The sequence below is a fragment of the Hypanus sabinus genome, chromosome X1, assembly GCF_030144855.1.
Source record: "Hypanus sabinus isolate sHypSab1 chromosome X1, sHypSab1.hap1, whole genome shotgun sequence".
Taxonomy (NCBI): Eukaryota; Metazoa; Chordata; class Chondrichthyes; order Myliobatiformes; family Dasyatidae; genus Hypanus; species Hypanus sabinus.
This window is the reverse complement of record NC_082738.1, coordinates 378,846-399,806: the sequence shown is the minus strand read 5'-3', so window position 1 is coordinate 399,806 and position 20,961 is coordinate 378,846. Positions and strand designations below refer to the sequence as shown.

The 20,961-nt window shown below is 39.9% G+C and overlaps 1 protein-coding gene across 1 annotated transcript in view; it reads left to right on the top strand.

Annotated features, from left to right (window-relative positions):
• adam11 (ADAM metallopeptidase domain 11) overlaps positions 1–20,961 on the top strand; it is a 365,266-nt gene that overhangs the window by 111,002 nt on the left and 233,303 nt on the right. The window contains exon 6 of the mRNA XM_059955670.1: positions 7,544–7,607. Within this exon, the coding sequence (XP_059811653.1) occupies positions 7,544–7,607 (64 nt within the window). The remainder of the gene's footprint in view (positions 1–7,543; positions 7,608–20,961) is intronic.

Here is a 20,961-nt window from a genome sequence, read left to right as displayed (position 1 = left end):
GAGTGCCACATTAGTTCAGGTTGAGAGTAAACACCCAGAGCTCCCTCTTGCAGGTCTTCTTCATGCATTAAGGAATAAATGAATCAACATTGGGTGTTCTTGTTTTTCTTTGTGCCTTTTCAATATCAGAACTCACACCATAGGACTGTCCTGCACATTAGCTTTGGCCACCTATGCGGCAATTTCTTCCTGCAACTTAAGTTGCTCCTTTCTTTTCTGTAGCTGCTCCTCTTGCTCCTCCAGCGCATGTTTGTCCTCCAATAATTGTCGATGTGCAATTAATGCAACTAAATCAGCCTCTGTTTTAGACCATAAGAAATAGGAGCAGAATTAGGCCATTCAGCCCATTGAGTCTGCTCTGCTATTCCATCATGGCTGATCCTGGATCCCATTCAACCCCATACACCTTGCCATATCCTTTGACGCCCTGACCGATCAGGAAACTATCAAGTTCCACTTTAAATTTACGCACTGACTTTGCTTCCACCACAGACTGTGGCAGAGCATTCCACAGATTTACTGCTTTCTGGCTGAAAAAAATTCCTCCTTCCCTCTGTTCTAAAGGGTCACCCCACATTTTTCAGACTGCGCCCATTAATTCTGGATACCTCCACCATAGCAAACATCTTCTCCACATCCATCCTATCTAGTTCTTTCAACATTTGGTAGGTTTCAATGAGATCCCCCACATTCTTCTAAATTCCAGTGAGTACAGGCCCAAAGCTGCCAAATGCTCCTCATATGTTAACCCCTTCATTCCTGGAATCATCCTCGTGAACCTCCTCTGGACTCTTTGCAATGATATCACATCCTTTCTGAGATATGGGACCCAGAAGTGTTGACAATACGCCAAGTATGGCCTGACTAGTGTCTTATAAAGACTCAGCATTATCTCCTTGCTTTTATATTCTATTCCCCTTGAAATAAATGCCAACATTGCATTTGCCTTCTTTACCACAGACTCAACCTGTAAGTTAAACTTCTGGGAGTCTTGCATGAGGACTCCCAAGTCCTTCTGCATCTCTGATGTTTGAATTTTCTCCCCATTTAGATAATAGTCCTCACTATTGTTCCTTTACCAAAATTCATTATCATATATTTCCCAACACTGTATTCCATCTGCCACGGTTTGCCCATTCTTCCAATTTGTCTAAGTCCTGCTGCAATTGCATTGCTTCCTCAGCCCTACCTACCCCTCCACCTATCTTCGTATCATCCGCAAACTTTGCCACAAAGCCATCAATTCCATTTTCCAAATCATTGACAATGTGATAAGTAGCATTTCCAATACTGACCCCTGAGGAACATCTCTAGTCACCGGCAGCCAATCAGAAAAGGCCTCATTTATTCCCACTCACTGCCTCCTGCCTGTCAGCCATTCCACTATGTATGCCAGTATCTTTCCTGTAACTCCATAGGATTTTATCTTGTTCAGCAGCCTCATATGTGACACCTTATCAAATAACTTCTGAATATCCAGGTCAATGACATCCACTGCCTTTCCTTTGTCCACCCTGCCTGTTACCTCCGCAAAGAACTCTAACAGATTTGTCAGGCATGATTTCCATTCACAGAAACCATCCTGACTTTGACTTATTTTATCATTAGTCTCCAAGTACCCTGAAAAATCATCCTTACTAATAGACTTAAACAGCTTTCTAATCACTGAGGTTAGACTAACTGGCCTATAATTTCCTTACTTTTGCCTTCATCCCTTCTTAAAGAGTGGAGTGACATTTTCAATCTTCCAGTCCTCTGGGACCATGCCAGAATCAAGTGATTCTTGAAAGATCATGACCAATGCATCTGCTATCTCTTCAGCATCCTCTCTCAGAACTCTGGGATGTAGTCCATCTGGTCCAGGTGATTTATCCACCTTAAGACTTTTGAGTTTGCCTAGCACTTTTTCCTTTGTAATAGCAATGTCACTCACTCATGCTCCCTAACACTTGTGGACCACTTGCACACTGTTACTTTCTTCCACAGTGAGTAGGCAGTTATCGATCCCAGGGGATCATGGGGTTGCGCCTCTCGTGGACTGTGTCCTCTCCAGGGTGCAAGCCTGGGCGGGAAGATTTGAAGAACCGGCTGTTGCCCATGCATTGGGATCCCCCTCTCCACATCAGTGATGTAGTTCAAGGGAAGGGCAAGCACCGATACAGCTTGGAACCAGTGTCGTTGCAGAGGCTGCCAGAGTGAAGTTGTAAACAACATTAAACTGTCTTAGAGACCCCGGCTCTGGATTTCTTCCTCGGGGTTTACTCCCGAAGCCTTTCCCATAGGTGGGTATTTCTGCAGGGCAGCAGAGGTTTAAAATCAGGGTTTTCCTTCTCCTAGTCGGGCTGCCGTCCAAGGCTGACAAGCCCCACCTGCCCGAAGCAACTGGTTTTGAGGCACCAGTGGTCCACCTTTGCCCTTTCTCTTGTCAGTAGAAACAGTTCTGCCCCACCTAGTAGCTAAGCTACATGTGAAGGCTGAGTTGGACTTGCTTGTTAGAGGCTGTTAGAATCGCATACCATTTCAAGCATTTTATAGGTAGTGGGAGTGACTGGATGTGCCAACCTCAGGAACCACAGTGAAGACAGATGCAAAATACCCTTTAAGTTCTTTGTCATTGCCCCCATTACTACCTCACCAGCATCATTTTACAGTGGTCCAATGTCAACCCTCACCTCCTTTTTACTCCTTTATATAACTGAGAAAGCCTTTGGTATCCTGCTTTATATTATTGAGTTGTTTGCCCTTATATTTCACCTTTTCCCTTTTTATAGTTTTTTTAGTTGCCTTTTGTTGGATTTTAAAAGTTTCTCAATCATCCAACTTCCCACTCACCTTTGCTACCATATATGCTCTTTCCTTGGCTTTTATGCAATCCTTAACCTCCTTTATCAGCCATGGTTGCCTACCCCTGACATTTGAGAACTTCTTCCTCTGTGGGACATGTCTATCCTGTGCCTTGTGAACTATTCCCAGAAACTTCAGCCTTCTCTGCTCTGCCGTCATCCCTGCCAGTATCCTCCTCCAATCCACCTGGACAAGTTCCTCTCTCATGCCTCTGTGATTCCCTTTATTCCATTGTGATTCTGATACATGTGAGTTTTGCTTCTCCCTCTCAAATTGCAGTATAAATTCAATCATACTATGATCACTGTCTCCTAAGGGTTCCTTTATATTAAGCTCCCTAATAAGATCTGGGCTATTACACAACAGCCAATCTAAGATAGCCTTTCCCTGAGTAGGCTCAAGCACAAGCTGCTCTAAAAAGCCACCTCATAGGCATTCAACAAATTCCCTCTCTTGTGATACGACACCAACCTGATTTTCCTAATCTCCTTGCATATTGAAGTCCCCCATTAGAAATGTGTCTTTACCCTCATTACATGCTTTTTCCAGCTCCCTTTGCAATTACAACCCTACATCTTGGCTACTATTTGGAGGCCTATATATAATTCCCATAATGGATTTTTTACCCTTGCAGTTTCTTCACTCCACCCACAAAGATTCAATATTCTCTGACCCTATGTTACCTCCTTCCAGAGATGGAATTCCATCTCTTACCAACAGAGCCACACCAACACTTGTGCTTTCCTGCCTGTCTTTTCAATACAAAGTATATTCTTTGATGTTAAGCTCCCAATTATGGCCTTCTTGTAGCCATGACTCAGTGATGCCCACCACCAACCAATCTGTATAGTCATGCCAGGACTTTGTCTACCTTGTACTGAATGCTATGTGCATTTATATACAGCACCTTCAGTCCTGCATTCTTTGCCCTTTTGAATTTTGTCTCTGTGGTATAATCTAACTCCTTGCTTTGTCTGCATTTGACTTGTCCTTCCTTACATTCATGTTACACCTGTCATCTGCTTGTAAACCTGCTGGCTCATCCTCAGCTCTATGAACACACACAAAATGCTGGTGGAATGCAGCAGGCCAGGCAACATCTATAGGAAGAAGTAAAGTTGATGTTTCGGGCTGAGAGGACGAAGGGTCTTGGCCCGAAACATCGACTGTACTTCTTCCAATAGATGCTGCCTGGCCTGCTGCGTTCCACCAACGTTTTGTGTGTGTTGATTGAATTTCCAGCATCTGCATATTTCCTCGTGTCTCAGCTCTATCATCCTGGTTTTTAATGCGTGCAGAGGAGGTATTAGGTTTTCATCCTGCAGTGCTGACATTTGACACGCTGTCATTCAGTTTCACATCATCTTGTGAGTCATCTGCAATATGCATAGTCAAGCCATGCCTTGGAACTTGAGGAACAGTACCTAATGGAAGGTGAGACACACATTCACTCATTGCAGGAACATGATCTTCAATGTAACATGTTTGGGTCAATCATTGTTTCACATCTCTTATAAATATGCTGATTTACCTATCAGTGTTTGAAAAACATTCATTCTATTTGCTTGTTTGTCCTTGGGTAGTAATGAAATTAGCATATGATGTTGCTTAGCAACAGTTTCACAGCGATTAGTCAAGTCCTCAAGATGAGATTGCGCCTGTAAGGCATTTTCCTTAATTTCTTTAAAATTCTTAATTGATGGTATAAAAACTTTAATTTTGTTGACATTTGCTTTATACTTCTTTTGAGGACTTTCAATTTTACCCTCTAAAGCTTTAGCAGGAAGCATAATTTCTCTTGTTACAAACCCCGTAACTGGGTCACTTACCAGCAAAGATAGCGAGGTCTGTTGAAGTCTGATGGTACTATTTTTAACAGTATTTTTTGGTAAAAATACACAAAAATAATATCAATACAAACATACAGATACTACACGTCGTCAATACTAAATCTAAAAGTGCAGGTATAATAATAATCAATAAGAAATAAGCTCTATCATTGTCTAGGGGATAATGTATTGTCCGATGGAAATATAAAAGTCACTCAGTTCATTCAGGCTGCAGCCTTTGGTTGGAGAGAGACAGATTTTAGAAACTTGCCGGCTTTCCTTTATCCGATCTTGATCCATATTCGTCCTTTAGTGAGGCCATTCCGTGGAAGACTCGTCATCTGGGCAAGGATGGACACACACACGAGTCCCCACCGGTCTCATACATTTCTCCTGGTGCGTCTGAAGGGGTTGTTCCCCAGACCCTCTTTTATCCTTACTCACGGGGTCTCAGATGTCAATCAGGTTGGGATGATGCAATCCGTCAACCAGCCCACTCTGGTCATCCCCTGAGGGGTTCGATGAATAGTACAGTACTCAATACACAATTCAGTCTCCAAGAGACAATAGCCATTATCAAGGGTTCCGCCTTGCTGAGGCCAGGACACATTCCAAGCCTGTGTATTCTGGGTGTCTCTCTCTCATTTCCTGGGTCCCAGACCCAAATTAATAGCGATCTTGCGATTCTCGAAAAGGAGGGGGCTACTCTGTACCCTTCGGCCCCTCAGAGTTGTGGCACATTCGTAGCACTCTTTTACCAGCCCCAACTTCAGGATTGTTGACGTCAGTTCCATGCTTTGATTCACTCATGTTACTTTCTCCTTATTGCACAACTTGAAATTAACTGTTTGTTTTCCAGTAGTGCATTCACAAAACACACCATTGATATTCCATTCAATAAACATAGGCAACAAATTGTCCATGCATCCACGTAAATCAGAACAAGCAGATAGCATTAATTTTAAATGTTGGCAACCATGGTGTTCAATTAAAACATCGGTAACTGTGGCTATTTCAGCACTGCAATAATAAAGTGATGAACCGTCAAGCAAACACCATGCAATCAAACAACCTTCCAAAATGGACAGGCAGTGCTGACCATTCAAAACTGTGTTCAAACCACAAATACACAGCAGGAATCAACAAAAGGTCACAGATAATCCTACCATGAGGTGTTCCAGTTTTGCCAACTGGTCCGAGGCAATCCTTTGCTGGCGTTTGTTTGGTATAACTTTTTTTGTCATTGTCGAAACTTAGCAGTTACTTGAAAACAAACCAAAACCACTGAGAGACTGAGTACGGGAATTGACACTGTATGACGCACTTCCAAATAACTGAGTTCCAAGTCGAATAATTTAAGTTTGTTGTTTTATTATGAAACCAGCTAAGATGAAAGATCTTATAGCAACATTAAACATTAACAAAAATAAATTAGCAATACAGCAAGAAGAGTAATTAGTATTCAAATTAGTGTAATTAAGCAGTCAACAAAAAATCCCTGTCCTTGGCTCCCTCAAACTAACTAACTAACTAACTAGGACCAAGGGTGAACATGCAACTTTACCACGCCCCGACCCATGTGAGAAATTATTGTGACTCATAATAAACACGCAACACAAAATACAATACTGGCAGACAGAAAATAGATACATGACTCCTACAGAGGGTTGTAATGTATCTGTCCAGGGACAATAGTTGTTGCATAGATGTAACCTTGTTAAGGATGAATTCATATGATTAGCTGCAGGGTAGTGTTGCAGCAGTGTTTGATGATAGAAAGTTCCAGAAGCAGGTGTTTGGAAACAAAGTAACTATAAGGATACTGGGCTGTTTTGTAAGGTACTTCATAACTAAAGTAACTTTCTTAATAGTTTAAATTACCGCTTCCAGTATCTTAAAGAAGGACCAACAATCATGCCGAGACAGTTACATGGTGGCATATCAGGGTTACATTTTAAGACCATAAGACCATAAGACATAGGAGCAGAATTAGGCCATTCTATCATCCCAAGAAAAAACAGGAGTGTGCAGGCTGGGTAATAGAGTCATAGAAAAGTACAGCATAGAAATAGGTCCTTTGGCCTTTTCAGTTCATGGTGAGCCTTTTAAACCTGCACCCTGACCATAGCCCTCCATACCCCTCCCATCCAGGTACCTATACAAACTTCTCTTAAGTGTTGAAATTCAGCTCACATACACAACTTGTGCTGGCATTCCACACTCTCACCACCCTCTGAGTGAAGAAGTTTCTCCTCATGCTCCCCTTAAACACTTCACTACTACCAACCAACTGAACTTTCCTGATAGGATCTTGTCAAATGCATTGCTAAAGTTCAAGTAAATAATATCCACTGCTTTGTCTTCATTAACTTTCCTGGTAACTTCCTTGTAAAGATGATAAGATTGGTTAGGTGTGATCTACCATGCATAAAGCCATGCAGTCTATCCCTAATCAGTCCATATCTATTAAAATATTCATATATCCAGGCCCTTGAGAATACCTTCCAATAATTTTTTCACAATTTATGGCAGACTCACTGGTCTATAATTTCCCAGTTTCTGTTTAGAGCCTGGTTTAAACAATGGAACAGCATATTTGCTATCCTCCAATCCTCTGGCACCTCTCCTGTTGCTACGAATGATTTAAGTATCACTGCTAGGGCCCCGGCAATTTCTGCACATGCCTCCCATAGGGTCCAAGGGAACACCTTGTCAGGCCCTGGGGATTTATCTCAAGTCAGTGAACAACTCTTGTTGAGCTGATTGTAGTTAAAGGTTTGGAGATTGTAGGTTTCTCAATGAGAATTGTGAATATATTTTATTTAGATATATATTAAACTAATCTCTAATTCTCATTTCCTTTTCTCAAGTGGTGTCTTTTATGATGGGAACTACACTTATGTTATTGAACAGATGGGTGGCAAGACTGATGAGGTAAGCCCAAGACATATGTTTTTGACAAATTTATCCTTTCACCCAAAAGTGTGCTAATGTGTTTAGTTTTAAGTGGAAGTAGAAGAATCTGCCTCTTAAATTATTTGAATAGAACTTTGAAAGATGAGATTACTTGACTGGAAAGATTCAACTACTTAAGGTTATTGAGCTTTGTGAGACCACATTGAAAAGAGGTAAAGAATACTCTAGGTTTCATATCTATTGAATGAGACAAAGGATTTAATTTTAGATTAAATACAGCACAGAAGTTTTAGATTTGCTTCATAGTGGAACTGACAGACCATAAGATGTAAGACCATAAGAAATAGGAGCAGAATTAGGCAATTTGGCCCATCAAGTCTGCTTCGCTATTTCATCCTGGCTCAATTCAATTTTCCCCTCAGCCCTAGTCTCCTACCTTCTCCCCATATCCCTTCATGCCCTGACCAATCAAGAATCTATCAACTTCTGCCTTAAATATACTTGAAGACTTGGCCTCCACAGCTGCCTGTGGCAAAAAATTCCATAGATTCACCACTCTCTAGCTAAACAAATTCCTCCTCATCTCCATTCTAAAAAGACTTCCCTCTCATCTGAGGCTGTGCCCTCTGGTCTTAGACTCTCCCACTGTTGGAATGTCCTCTCGACATCCAGTCTATCAATGCCTTTCACCATTCAAAAGGTTTCAGTGAGGTCACCCATTATTCTTCTGAATTCCAGTAAATACAGTCCCAGAGCCATCAAACACTCTTCACATGACAAGCTGTTCAATCCTGGAAACATTTTTGTGACAACACACACAAAATGCTGGTGGAACACAGCAGGTCAGGCAGCATCTATAAGGAGAAGCACTGTCGACATTTCGGGCCGAGACCCTTCATCACAAACATTTTTGTGAATCTCTTTTGAACCTTCTCAGGTTTCAGCACATCCTTTCTAAGATAAAGGGCCCAAAACTGTTCACAGCTGAGGCCTCACCAGTGTTTTATAAGGTCTCAACATTATATCCTTGCATTTTTATTCGAGTCCTCTATATATGAATTCTAACATCATATTTGTGTTGTCTTTGAAGAGAGTCCAGATGAGGTACATGAGGATGATTCTGGGAATGAAGGGGTTAACATATGAGGAACATTTGGCAGTTTTGGGCCTGTACTCACTGGAATTTAGATGAATGTGGGGAGATCTCACTGAAACCTACAAAATGTTGAAAGGACTAGATAGGATGGATGTGGAGAGGTTGTTTCCTATGGTGGGGTTATCAGAACTAGAGGGCACAGCCTCAAAATTGAGGGGTGACCTTTCAGAACAGAGGTAAGGAGGATTTTTTTTTTAGCCAGAGAGTAGTGAATCTGTGGAATTCTCTGCCACAGACTGTGGGGGAGGCCAAGTCTGTGTGTACATTTAAGGCTGAAGTTGATCGTTTCCTGGTCGGTCAGGGCATCAAAGAATATGGTGAGAAGGCAGGTGTATGAGGTTGAGTGAGATCCGGGATCAGCCATGATGGAATGGCAGAGCAGACTCAATAGGTTGAATGGCCTAATTCTGCTCCTATATCTTACAGTCTTCTGGTCTTAAGACGGATCTGCACACAGCTCACAGGAGGTTTTCCTATATCTTTACTGAATTTCTGTCACTTATTAAATTAGGTTTGGATCAATGAGGAGATACTTGCTAAACTTCCATGCTGGCCTGGTTATAGCTTAACTAAATTAGCTGCTTCTATGATTGTTCAGATCAATGAACCTTTGTAAAGATTTCCAGAGGTTAATAAAATGAGGCTGTGCAACAAAAAGACGTGTAGAATGGTTCTTAGTGAGATTATTCAATTCCCCTTGGGTGATTTATATTTTATAACTTCTAATGGATCATTTGCAAACGGAATGACTTTTAGGTTTAAATCAATGAAAGTGACTTTCATTACAGTATGCTCCATAATTGACTGTACTAGAAAAGGTTGCAGTTTGCTGGAATCTGTCCTCAAGGCTTGTACAGCCAAGGCAGATTAAAGTGGGTAACAGTTTGCTTGAACAATTTTGTTTGTTATAGAAATTTATATGAGACCTGTTGGAGCTATTTTGGGTTTAGCATAGTGGTTAGCAACCTTTTTAAGCCCAAGATGCCCTACCTTGGCCTTTGTGAAAGGCAAGATCGACCTACTAAATCAGTTAGTCACATGCATGTGCACTGGGCAGAAAAGACCGGAAGTAAAACCCACAACCCGGAAGCAGAAATAATGTATGTACACCAGGGGTCACCACCCTTTTTTGCACCGTGGACTGGTTTAATATTGACAATATTCTTGCAGACCGGCTGACGGGGGTGGAGGTGTTAAACACGACGGGAATACAGCGATACTCAAAGCAGGTTCCTTATGTCCAGTCTATTCCGCAATTTAGTTTATGTGGCTCTCAGCATTTGCTTCTGTCCCGCTTGCTCACGCTTTTTCCGCTCAAAAAACTCAACGGGTTTGTCTTTAAGTACAGGGTGTTTGGACTCAAGGTGCTGAAGCAGTTTTGAGGGCTTCATTGCCTCATTAGACAGCCTCCCACCCGCCCGCTGCTAGATGCCTTGGCCAGGTGTGGCTGGTCATAGGTGGGGTGAAAAGACAAGGTAAGGGCCGGAGGTCTCTGTGCCAGGGCCACGGCAGTCGCAGTCTGGAGAGAGCGACCGACCGAGTGAGTGAGTTCGACAGGGCACGCACCCGCCCCCCTCCCCCCCGTAGGATCTATCGGCCAGCAAAAGCTTGGCTCGAGAGATGACTTTCAGTAGATCACAGCGAGGTAGCTGCTCTACTACTTATAAAACCCTGAGCCCGAATTAGGTCGTCTGTGAATATTTTAGCTCCAGGTTCCCCATGAACATTCGGTGTGGTAAATGGGTTTAGAGGCGGCGCCCATCTGTCCACACTCAGGGCCAGTAGCATCAGCACTTCCCGCCGGCCGCGCCAGGCCAACCAGTGATCCCTGGCACGAGGGTATCACTGTGTATAGTGATAGTGATAATCTCACGTACATTCAAGTTCAACAGTGGGCGTGACAGGGAATGAGGAAAGGTGCAGCTGACTCATATTGTTTCATATTGCCGAATCATATCGTTTCCTCGTGGCCCAGTGGTTGGGGACCACTGAAGTACACTGTGTAGTCATGTGGTGGGGGAGCTACACACATGTGCACTGGGCAGAAAGAACGGAACTAAAACCCAGCAACCCAGAAACAATCTCTTAGCAGTATTTATGTATTTATTTTTCTTTTTTTCGGGATCTACTGAGAAAGACTCAAAGATCGACCAGTTGATCGCAAGCAATGAGTTGGCGACCACTAATTTAGTACATTTACATTTTGCAAATTACATTGGCTACCAGTCTTCACATCTGAATATGTATTGTGAATTTAGTTTGGAGTGCAGCTCTGAACAATGAGTTCCTAAAAGCCATGAATCCAGAGCAGACAATGCTGATTAAAATTCATTTGGTTGTCTGTGGTGAGTGTGCGAATTGGGAGGTGAGAAGTTTCAAAGAAAGTATTGTCCATCCATTGTAAATATGGAATTGTCCTTTGATGTTTGGCACATAAAATATCAAGCCCCATGTTGGACCAGCCAGACCTTTCAATCGAAAGCATCTCCATTTGATGCCTGCTGTACCTTGTGTTGTCAAATAAAGAAGCTGCTTTGTATCTACCAGTACTTTCCATAATTGACTCCATTCACTCAACAACAAAATCCACCTTGCATCCTCAATTTATAAGGCCTTTTAACCACTATCGAAAAAGCTGTGAGATTAAACTGTATCATTCCTCCTCCTCAAAGTGCTATGACTCATTTGGCAGCCCTCTGTGCCAGAATGTTGTGTGTTGAAGTTCCAATACAGAGACATGGCTTATACTTGACTGCAGTAGTACAAGGGTGCTACAATGCCAGAGCTGTTGTCTTTTAGAGGAACTGGGCTCACTGCATTGTGAGTAGAGTTTGGTTTCTCAGGTAGATTTTGAAGAGTTCTCCCTGGTCCTTGTCTGATATTGATTACCATCACAAGAACAGATATTTGACCATTATCACAAGTGGGACTGTGTTATGTACATAATCCCTGCTATATTTTCATCATTATATTAGTGAAAGCTCTTCAGATTTACCCCTGAGCTCTTTTTTTTGGACATCTTGGGGAGATAAAAAACACTTTATAAATGTATTTTTTTCCTTTTGTGGTCCACTATCCACAATCCAGGCAATAGGCTGATGAATCATATAAGGATGCCAAAGTACTCTTGTTGCCCCTGGGGAAGATTAACAGGGTTTTAGCTTATGATCAGTAATCAGCATAGAGATGGAGAATAAGTTATAATGACATGGCCTGGAACCATGAATGAGCAAACTGCTACACTGCCTGTTAATGGCAACGGTTTGCAGGAGGTTTGCTTTAGATCTGACATTTGGGATGCATAGAAGAGGTCAGACTGTGAGGGATAAAAACACTTATAAATTGTTATATCTAATCTATTTAAAATTATCTTCAGTTATGCTTCTCAATTAAGGTACCATTACCAAACATTAGTTCTTGCTGTGATGTACTGTTTATTGTGATTATATGAGTCTGATTGTAAGGCAGAGATCCTACAACATTCTCATTAGGGTTAGGGTTAGGGTACCTTAGGGTTAGGGGATCCTACAACATTCCGGTGGAAGTAAGACCTCCTCTCTCCATACTGTTTCCATTCTCACAATGGTTTAAAGCCATTCCAGTTTTATACCAGCTCATTATACAGACAGAGACCCACAAAAAATGCTGAACCACTATTGGTATCCTTTTAAATAATCTTATCAAATTCCTTTGCCATACTAAGGGAAGTGTTAACTTGTTCAAGATCTTTTGTGTTAGCACAGTGGCACAGTGGGTAAAGCAGCTGCCTCATCACTCCATTGAGCCCAGTGCTAAATACAATATGTGAAGTTTGCACGTTCTTCCTGTGAACACATGGGTTTTCTGTAGGTGCTTCTTTTCATTCATTGGGAAAGTTATACACTTCTATATGAATTTTCAGTCTTATCACAATTCACCCCATTGCTTCAAAAAGTTCCTCCCTCATCTTTTTGTCACACTGTGTGTTGGCGCAAGACCAAGTGGTTAAGGCGTTGGTCTGGTGATCTGAAGGTCACTAGTTCGAGCCTCAGCTAAGGCAGCATGTTGTGTCCTTGAGCAAGGCACTTAACCACACATTGCTCTGCGACAACGCCAGTGCCAATCTGTATCAGCCCTTGCCCTTCCCTTGGACAACATCGGTGGCGTGGAGAGGGAAGACTTGCAGCATGTGATGACCTTCGGCTTGTATGGGAGAGTGAGGAGATAATCGATCAGAGTTACAAGGAGGTAGTCACCCCAAATTTGCAGGAGGTGAGTAGCTGGGTGACTGTCAAGGGAAATGGAAATAGGCGGTTAGCGCAGAGCACCCCGTGGACATTCCTGTCAATAATATTATTTTAGATACTGCTGTGGGGGATAACCTCCTGGGAGAACGCCACAGCAACCGGGTTACAGGCATTAAGCATGGGGCTGTGGTGCAAAAGGGAAAGGGAAAGAGAGAGAAGAAGGGAGCGATAGTGATAGGGGACTTGATAGTGAGGGGAACAGACAGGAGATTCTGTGGACATGAACAGGACACCCTGATGGTATGTTGCCTCCCAGGTGCCAGAATCGGGGATGTCTCAGATTGCATCCACAATATTTTGGAGAGGCAGGGAGAACAGCCAGATGTCTTGGTACATATTGGTACCAATGACATAGGAAGGAAAAGCAAAGAGGGCCTGAAAAGAGAATTGAGAGAATAAGGTGGAAAGCTGAGAAGCAGGACCTCCAGGATAATAATTTCTGGTTTGCTGCCTGTACCACATGCCAGTGAGGGTAGAATCAGGATGATGTGGCAAATAAATGCATGGCTGAGAAGCTGATGCAAGGGTCAGGGCTTCAGCTTCTTGGATCATACCGACCAATCACTAATTCCGACATGAGTTCATCCACTTCATTCTGAATACTACGTGCATTTAGATAGAGCACCTTCAGTCCTGCATTCTTCACCCTTTTGAACTTTGCCTCTGTGATACAATTTAACTCTTTGCTCTGTCTGCATTTGTACCCATTCATTGACTTGTCCTTCCTGACATTCATGTTACACCCATCATCTGCTTGTAAACCTGCTGGCTCATCCTCAGCTCTATTCTACTGGTTCCCATCCCCCTGTCATATTAGTTGAAACCACTCCCAACGGCTTTAGTAAACCTGCCCACAAGGATATTGGTCCCTCTCGGATTCAAGTGCAACTTGTCCCTTTCGTACTCAACCCAACCCGTCCATGTATCTATACATATTTCTCTTAAATGTTGAAATCAAAGCTGCATCCATGACTTACACTGGCAGCTTATTCCAGACTCTCACTATGTCCTGAGTGAAGAAGTTCCCCCTCATGTTCCCCTTTAACATTTTACCTTTCCCCCTTTCATCCATAATATATAGTTACTGACACACCCAAACTCAGTGGAAAAAGGCTGCCTGCATATATCCTATCTATACCCCTCAATTTTGTATACCTCTATCAACTCTCCCTTCATTCGCCTGTACTGAAGGGAATATCGTCCAAACCTATGCAACCTTTCCCTATAACTCAGGTCCTCAAGTCTCAGCAACAACCTTGTAAATTTTCTTCATACTCTTTCAATCGTTTTGATACCTTTTGTGTAGGTAGGTGACCAGAAATGTGCAGAATACTTCAAATTTGACCTCACTCATCTGTTATACAACTTCACCATAACATCCCATCTCCTGTTCTCAATACATTGATTTATGAAGGCCAATGTGCTAAAATCTTTCTTTATGACCCTATCTACCTGTGGCACCACTTTCAGTGAATTATGCATCTCTCTTCCCAGATCCCTTTGTTCTACCACACTCCTCAGTGCCCTACTGTTCACTGTGTAAGACCCACCCAAATTGTTCCTACCGAGGTCCTGCAAAACCTCGCACTTGTCTGCATTGAATTCTATCAAAACCGGAAAAACAAATAGGATTGGAACAGGGTCAAATTACATCATGTGAAAGTATTGAATAAATGGCCTCCAAGTCTTTTCAAATTTAATAGAAGGGTCATATATGACACTTCTAATTTTTTCCAAAATTAGACATAACATAGTTTGAGAAAACCAATGAAATATGGTAGGGGGAATTAATTTCTTTCCAATTCAACAAAATAGATCTTCTAGCCATTAATGTAAGGAATGCAATCATCCGACAAGCAGAAGAAGATAAATGAATTGACTCTATCATTGGTAAACCAAAGATTACAGTAATAGGATGAGGGTGTAAATCAATGTTCAATACTGTGGAGATAATATCGAAAATGTCTTTCCAATATTTTTTTAAAAGCGGACATGACCAAAACATATGAGTTAAAGAAGCTATCTCAGAATGACATCTGTCACATATAGGATTTATATGGTAATAAAAACGAGCCAATTTATCCTTGGACATATGAGCCCTGTGCACTACTTTAAACTGTATCAATGAATGTTTAGCACATATAGAGGATAAATTAACTAATTGAAGAATTTTATCCCAATTCTCAATAGGGATAGTAAGGTTAAGTTCTCTTTCCCAATCATTTTTAATCTTATAAAAGGCCTCTGAATGTATTTTCATAATTATATTGTAAACATTTGATATTACACCTTTCTGAAAAGGATTTAGTTCTAACAATTTCTCCAAAGTACCCAAAGAAACAAGATTTGGAAAGGTAGGAAGTACAGTGTTTAAAAAATTCCTAATCTGTAAATATCTAAAAAAATGAGATCTAGGCAAATTATATTTATTAGATAATAGTTCAAAAGACATAAAACAATTATCCAAAAATAAATCAGAAAATCGTAGTATACCTTTAGTCTTCCAAGCTGAATAAGCTTGGTCCATAACAGAGGGATGAAAAAAGAAATTGGATACAATAGGAATTGCTAAAACAAACTGATTCAACCCAAAAAAATTCCGAAATTGAAACCATATACGTAAAGTGTACTTAACTATCGGATTGTCAATTCATTTATGCAATTTAGAAAGAGCAAAGGGAAGCGAAGTTCCTAAAATAGAATCCAAAGAAAATACTTGTACAGATTTAGTTTCCAGATTTACCCAATGAGGGCTAGGAGATAAATCCAGATCCCTTAACCAACAATTCAAATATTGAATATTAATTGCCCAATAATAAAATCTAAAATTAGGCAATGCCAATTCACCTTCCTTCTTTGACTTCGGTAAATATCTTTTACCCAATCTAGGATTTTTATTCTGCCATATATATGAGGACATTTTTGAATCAACATTGTCAAAAAAGGATTTTGGAATAAAAATTGGTACCACTTGAAATATATATAAGGGGTAAAATAATCATCTTAATAGCATTAATCCGACCTATCAGAGATAAAGACAATGGTGACCATTTAGTAAACAAACATTTAATCTGATCAATTAAGGGTAAAAAATTAACCTTGAATAACTCCTTATGATTTTTTGTAATTTTAATCCCTAAGTATATAAAAAAGTCATTAACTAATTTAAAAGGTAAATTTCCATAAATTGGAACCTGTCTATTTAAGGGGAACAATTCATTCTTATTAAGATTCAATTTATATCTGGAAAAATTACTAAACTGAGCCAATAATGATATAACTGCAGGAATGGATTTCTCAGGATCAGAAATGTATAGTAACAGATCATCTGCGTATAATGATAACTTATGTATATCTATCCCTCGAGTAATGCCAAAAATGTTAGGTGATTCTCTAATAGCAATTGCCAAAAGTTCCAGAGCAATATCAAATAATAATGGACTAAGAGGACAGCCTTGCCTGGTACCCCGAAATAAACGAAAAAAGGGAGATCTTTGATTATTAGTAAAAACCGAGGCTACTGGAGTATGATATATCAATTTAATCTAGGATATAAATGTCGGACTAAAATTAAACTTCTCAAGCACAGTAAATAAATATGGCCATTCAACTCTATCACATGCTTTCTCCACATCTAATGAAATGACACATTCTCAGGTACTGCGTGAAGGAGTATAAACAATATTCAATAATCTCCTAATATTGAAAAAAGAATAACGATTTTTAATAAAACCAGTTTGATCCTCTGAGATAATTTGAGGTAATATCTTCTCCAGCCTGGTCGCCAATAACTTGGAAAAGATCTTGGAATCTACATTCAGTAGAGATATTGGTCTATAGGATGCACAGTCAGTAGGGTCTTTATCTTTTTTCAATATTAAAGAAATGGAAGCTCTATAAAAAGATTGTGGTAGTTTACCTAGTCTAATTGCTTCTTCAAAAAACCCTGCCTAACCAAGGAGAAAGATTAGAGGAAAAAAACTTTTAAAATTCCACTGTATACCCTTCTGGACCTGGTGCTTTCCCGGAATTCATAGAGGAAATAACACCTTTAATTTCTGCATCTGTAATAGGAGTTTCTAATATTAAAAGTTCTTCAGATGATAATTTTGGAAAATTCAATTTCCCTAAAATATCACACATGGTATTATGATCATGAGGAAATTCAGAATGATACAGGGAGGTATAAAAATCTTGAAAAGATTTATTTATCTCATCATGATTAACTGTCAGTTCACCATTCTGTTAGCGAATCTTAATAATTTGACGTTTAACCGAAGCATTCTTCAATTGGTTAGCTAACAGTTTGCCCGATTTATCACTATGTATATAAAAATCTTCTGGTTTTCATTAATTGATTTTCAATCGAAGATGTAACAAACTGTGTTCCATTTGAAGCTCAACCCTTTGTTTGTAAAGCTCCTTATTGGGAGCAATCAAATATTTCTTGTCAATTTCTTTAATCTTATCAACCAATAAAAGAGTTTTCTTCTTAATACGTTTTCTCAAACCAACAGAATAGGAGATAATCCGTTCACGTATATATGCTTTAAAAGTGTCCCAAAGTATTCCACAGGAGATTTCATCCATGGAATTAGTTGAAAAGAAGAAATCAATCTGTTCCTTTATAAATTTAATGAAATCCGGATCTTGCAGTAAGGTAGAATCAAATCGCCATTGCTTAGTACTAGGAGCTGTGTCCATTAATTTAATAGAAAGTTTCATTGGTGCATGATCAGAGATGGCTATAACATCATAATTACAATCAATTACAGATGGAATAAAATGAGAGTCAATGAAAAAGTAGTCAATTCTCGAGTAAGAATGATAGACATGTGGGAAAAATGAAAACTCTTTGTCCTTAGGATGTAGAAATCTCCAAATATTGAAAATTCCAGTATCAGTCAAAAAAGAATTGATATAAGTGGCCGACTTATTTGGTAAAGTCTGAATGGATATAGATCTATCCAGCAAAGGATTTAAGCAACAATTGAAGTCACCACCCATTATTAATATATATTCATTTAGATTAGGTAGAGAAGTAAATAAAGACTTAAAGAAATCAGGATAATCCACGTTTGGAGCGTAAACATTAACTATAGCAACCTTCGTATTAAAAAGTAACCCAGTAATTAACAAAAATCTACCATTCAGATCCAAAATAATATCGTGTTGAATAAATGTAATAGAGGAATCAATAAAAATTGAAACTCCTTTTACTTTGGCATTCGAATTTGAATGGTACTGTTAACCCCTCCAAAACCTTAAAAACTTTGATTGTCCTCTTTCCTCACATGAGTTTCTTGTGCAAAAATAATATGTGCTTTCAGTCTTTAGAATACTTTAAAAATCTTTTTCCGTTTAATCGGATGGTTTAAGCCTTTAGTGTTCCAAGAGACAAAATTAATGGTCTGAGCCATATTTCTAAAATCAACCCTTTGGTATATAAAGAGTTAACCAAAGCATGAACTCATGCACCCGGAAGAGGAACAAAAATACGTGGAGGAACCAGAAATGACAACACATCGGACATTTCAGCCCAAATGAAAAAACTAGAAAAACTAATAAAAAGACAAATAGAATTAGAAAGAATCCCCCCACCCACCACCCACAAAAAAGACCCTCCCGTGCCTAAAGGAGGCCAGGAAAAAAAGCGTGACACTAAATCTACCCCCATGTCTCCAGAAGGCGAATCCAAATATATAAAGGAAAAAAATCCACCCAAAGTCCTAAAAAGTAATTAACACTATGCTAAAACAGACTTCTTAATATAATTGCTAGTAAAAAGAAAACAAAAAGAATATGAACACTGGTAACTTATAAATCGGGTTAAAACCAGAACAAATAAAAGTTAGGATGTGTTAAGAAAGGCATTATAGGAAGAAGAAGACAAAAAAAATGGCAAGAAGTATTTTAAAAAAGAAACCACCATCTTAGTTACACAAAAAAATGAAAAAAGATATATATCAGAGAATTAATAATAATGACCAAAAAATAAAATACAATGGTTAAAGTAAGTAAATTAAAAAGATTAGTACGTTGATAAAGAAAAGCTTTAATAGGAATATAAAATGTAAAATAAACCTACACCAATAACCAGAAAAATCTGGTTTTGGAAACAAAAATTATCTTGTAACTATCAAAACCAAACATTTATTAGAGACGAGAAACCGAAGCAGTAGGATAATTCTCATCCAGAAAGCTTCGAGCATCAGATGTGGAGAGAAAAACACGCCGTGGTGCATTTGAAGGCAAGATTCTAAATTTCGCAGAGTATAAAGGCGCTGGTTTTAGGTTTTTCTTGTAACATTCAGACATCAAAGGTTTAAAAGTGAGCCGTGCCTTCATCACTTCTGGGCTAAAATCCTCCACAAGCCGGAACTAGAATTCTCACAATTTAACCATCCCTAAATGCTGAGCCAAATGAATAAGGTGCTCTTTAACATGCACATAGTGAAATCGAACAATTGCAACAGGTGGTTTAGATGAAGAACTTGGTGATCGGTGCATAATTCTATGGGCACGATCAAGTAACGGAGGACTATCTGGGAATACAGAAGGGAACACATCCTTTAAAAGTTGAGCAAAATACTTCGAGGGGTCTCCTTGTTCGATACCTTCCAGGAGACCAAGTATGCATAAGTTCTGTCTTCTAGATCGATTTTCAAAATCGACACTCTTGGCTTTAAGTATTTCCAACTGTTTAATCACCAAAGATAATTTCTGCTCCAGATTCTCGATTTTCAAGTCTCGCTTCCGAGCGTCCTCTTGCAGAGTTGCAATTAAAGTTTGATGCTGTTTAACTTCATGATCAATCTTATCCAGAGAATCCTGGAAAGCCTTTAAATCTTCTTTGAAAGTTTGTCGTTGTTCTTCAGATTTTTCATTTAAGAACTCCAATAACGTATCATAAGTCAATTCAGTATGTTAAGGATCAGTCTTTTTTTTCTTTCCACTGCCGTTAGAATCTTTCCCAAGGTCTCGCCCTTTAGATCTTAAAGCCATTTCTGTACTCGTTTCTAACCCTGGCAGATATATTTAAAATGTCGGTATCTATGGGTGAGCTGCTGGAGGATTGGAGGATAGCTCATGTTGTTCCGTTGTTTAAAAAAGGCTCTAAAAGTAATCCGGGAAATTATAGGCCAGTAAGTTTGACATTGGTAGTAGGTAAATTATTGGAAGGAGTACTAAGAAATAGGATCTACAAGTATTTGGATAGACAGGGACTTATTAGGGAGAGTCAACATGTCTTTGTGCGTGGTAGGTCATGTTTAACAAATCTATTAGAGTTTTTTGAGGAGGTTACCAGGGAAGTGGATGAAGGGAAGTCAGTGGATGTTGTCTGCCATGGACTTCAGTAAGGCCTTTGACAAGGTCCCGTATGGGAGGTTAGTTGATGGGAGAAGCCAGAGAGTGGTAGTGGAGGATTGCTTCTCTGAGTGGAGGCCTGTGACTAGTGGTGTGTCACAGGGATCAGTGCTGGGTCCATTGCTATTTGTCATCTATATCAATGATCTGGATGATACATACAAGGTAAATGGTAGGGCACTGAGGAGTGCAGTAGAACAGAGGGATCTGGGAATACAGATACTAGATTCCCTAAAAGTGGTGTCACAGGTAGATAGGGTCATAAAGAGAGCTTTTGGTACATCGGCCTTTATAAATCAAAGTATTGAGTATAAGAATTGGAGTGTTGTGGTGAGGTTGTATAAGGCAATGGTGAGGCAGAATTTGGAGTATTGTGTACAGTTTTGGTCACTGAATTACAGGAAGGATATTAATAAGGTTGAAAGAGTGCAGAGAAGGTTTACAAGGATGTTGCTGGGACTTGAGAAACTGAGTTACTGAGAAAGGTTGAATAGGTTAGGACTTTATTCCCTGGAGAGTAGAAGAATGAGGGGAGATTTGATAGAGGTGTATAAAATTATGA